This window comes from Apodemus sylvaticus, chromosome 15, assembly GCF_947179515.1.
Source record: "Apodemus sylvaticus chromosome 15, mApoSyl1.1, whole genome shotgun sequence".
Taxonomy (NCBI): domain Eukaryota; kingdom Metazoa; phylum Chordata; class Mammalia; order Rodentia; family Muridae; genus Apodemus; species Apodemus sylvaticus.
In genome coordinates this window covers 40,460,282-40,462,947 of record NC_067486.1, presented here as the reverse complement: position 1 = coordinate 40,462,947, position 2,666 = coordinate 40,460,282, and the positions used below count along the sequence as shown (strand labels likewise).

Genomic DNA, 2,666 nt, shown 5'->3' with positions numbered 1-2,666 from the left:
ACATGTTTACTAATTTTATTCTGGACAGTGATTGTATATAACCTAGATACACCATACACAAAAGCATGAAATTGGTCAGACTCTACTAGAAGTTTATGAGAAAGAGTGTGGACTAAATTAAAAATTTCAGATTGAGTGTCTACTACTCTAACAGAAGCTCAATATATTGATTAAAACCTATAACATTTTTATGATGATTTGCAAAATACAAATACTTTTTATATTAAAAATACTCTGAAGACAGGGAGTTAGACTTATACATCAAATTTTGTCTTTTATCAAGCTTGCTTTATAATAGGTAGAAAGGAAGAGAAGAAAGGTTTTCTGAAAAAAAAGTTAATGCCTGGCAATTTTAGGTTTTGTGCATTCTGGAAAAATAAGACAAAATTTTACTCAGTACCTAAATAAGAATAATCAGAGAACCCACTGAGACATTTCATTGTGGGATTATAATAGTTTATTGAATTTGAAATTACAGTATTAAAAGAATCTCATGAAAATATATACAACAGTTAAATTTCATCTGTGTATATATACTGTTGACAAATCATTTGGAATTATATATGCATGCATATTTAGCAAACACATCTAATTTAGATTAGTCTAAAGACTAATACTTAACATCAATTGTGTTTTCATTTTTATATTTAATATTATTACATCATTTTTAATAAGCTGAAATTAATGTACTATAGAAGCTTAGGCATTTTTTAAAATACTATAAGTTTTCATAACTTTCTTAACAGCATTTACTACCTCTGTATTTCTCAGGCTGTAAATAAAAGGGTTTAGCAAAGGAATTATTATTGTATAAAACACACCCACTGGTAAGTCTTTATTGTTATCTTCAGATGGTCCAATATACATAAGAAGACAAATATAGAATATTGAAACAGAAAAAAAATGAGATGCACAAGTAGAAAGTGCTTTTCCTCTCCCATCCTTGGATTTCATCTTGAAAATAGTGAAAAGAATGCAGAAGTAAGAGACCAGGACAGTAGTAATGGTAAAGAGTTGAATTGGCATTGAAAAAATATATAGCATTAGTTCATTGATAAATGTGTCTGTACAGGAGAGCCTATACAGAGGAAGAATATCACAGAAGAAATGATCAATTCTGTTAGATTTACAGAAAGTTAATCTTAACAAACCACCTGTATGGATCATGGAATGCAGGTTACTGGCTATGAATGTGCCTATGCTCATCTGCAGGCAGAGTTTCTTGGACATCATGCTGTGGTACTGCAGTGGGTTGCATATGGCCACATAGCGGTCATAGGCCATCGCTGCCAGAAGAAAGCAGTCTGCAGTTTCAGCATAACAGAGAAAGTAGAACTGTACCATGCACTCATAGAGAGAAATCCTCCTGTCCACAGAAAAGAAGTTCTCTAGCATCTTGGGAGTGATGGCACAGGAGCAGCAGGAGTCCATCAGAGCCAGGTTGGCCAGAAAGATGTACATGGGTGTGTGGAGACGAGGTTCCATGTAGATCAAGGCCACCAGCCCAAGGTTTCCTACCATGGTGACCAGATAGATGGCAGAGAACACCAGGAACAGAAGTATCTTTAGATCTTGGTGATCTGTGAACCCTATGAGGATGAACTCTATTGTCAAAGAGTGATTTGTCTTCTCTATTCTCATTTCTCTGTTGAGGCAAAAATTTGTGAAGAAATGTGATATTGCAGGAAGAACAAGTCTTATTCTCCTTCTATTTACAGTGCACCTGTGAAGCTATGTTTAATTTACCTTAGCTGTCCCCTGAAATACATCATGGGACATTATGTTATATGAGAAGAGACCACACAGTTTGTGCACATGGATTATGTCTTGAGATGTCTGTTTAGCTAACTTTTTGATGCTTCACATATATTATTTTATATCTGTATATAAATTTCTGGTCATGTATATGATTTTCTGTTTTTGCATATTGAATTTCTGTTATGATAGTAACTTTCTTTACAAATATATTGTATTCTGTGGTCAATAGCATTTTTCTAATAAATTCCCCTGTAAATATTTTAGTGATTAATTTGTAAAAGCCACCTAGAAATAGAATGAGTTTTAAAAGTTTTGTTTTACATTGTTCAGCTAATATTACTGTGGGCTATTTTAAATGAATGTTAATTAAATTTTTTAGGCTGGATAAAATTGTACCAGGCATTGTAGCACTTGCTTTTAATACCAGGACTTGAGGAGCAGAGGTGGTAGATCTCAAAGGCTGAGGCTATCCTGGTCTACAGAGAATCTTCCAGGACAGCCAGGGCTACTCTATCCTCTAAGTGATTGGATACATACATACATACATACACACACACACACACACACACACACACACACACACACACACACAATATGATCATTTTCTCTTAAAATATTTCTTTATTAATTTTAACATATTTTATATCTTTTTCTTGTTTGACAAATTTTTCATAAAACTTCTACTAGTCTTAATCATCCCTGTTTCCAAATATTTTCTGTTTGGTTGTCAGTATTCTGGAGGTGTTTTTTATTATGTGTCTTAGTAACAAAATATCTGCACACCAAGTACACACTGAAATTTATATGTTCAATACCTGCTGTGTAATTTCCAATATTGTCATGGTGAAGCAATGTTTTCCTATATTGAGTTCAATAAAGGTTTTACAATTACATGAGTATTTAAACTT

At 33.1% G+C, this 2,666-nt stretch overlaps 1 protein-coding gene across 1 annotated transcript; it reads right to left on the bottom strand.

The window, feature by feature from the left end:
* Positions 1-699: 699 nt before the first annotated feature.
* LOC127666087 (olfactory receptor 181-like) lies at positions 700-1,641 on the bottom strand. Its single transcript, XM_052158807.1, has one exon. The coding sequence runs from the start codon at positions 1,639-1,641 to the stop codon at positions 700-702; it is 942 nt and encodes a 313-aa protein (XP_052014767.1).
* Positions 1,642-2,666: the final 1,025 nt, after the last annotated feature.

Bases quoted from the DNA above. Each gene is read 5' to 3' on its own strand.
- LOC127666087 (XM_052158807.1), bottom strand. From the start codon at position 1,641: ATGAGAATAGAGAAGACAAATCACTCTTTGACAATAGAGTTCATCCTC.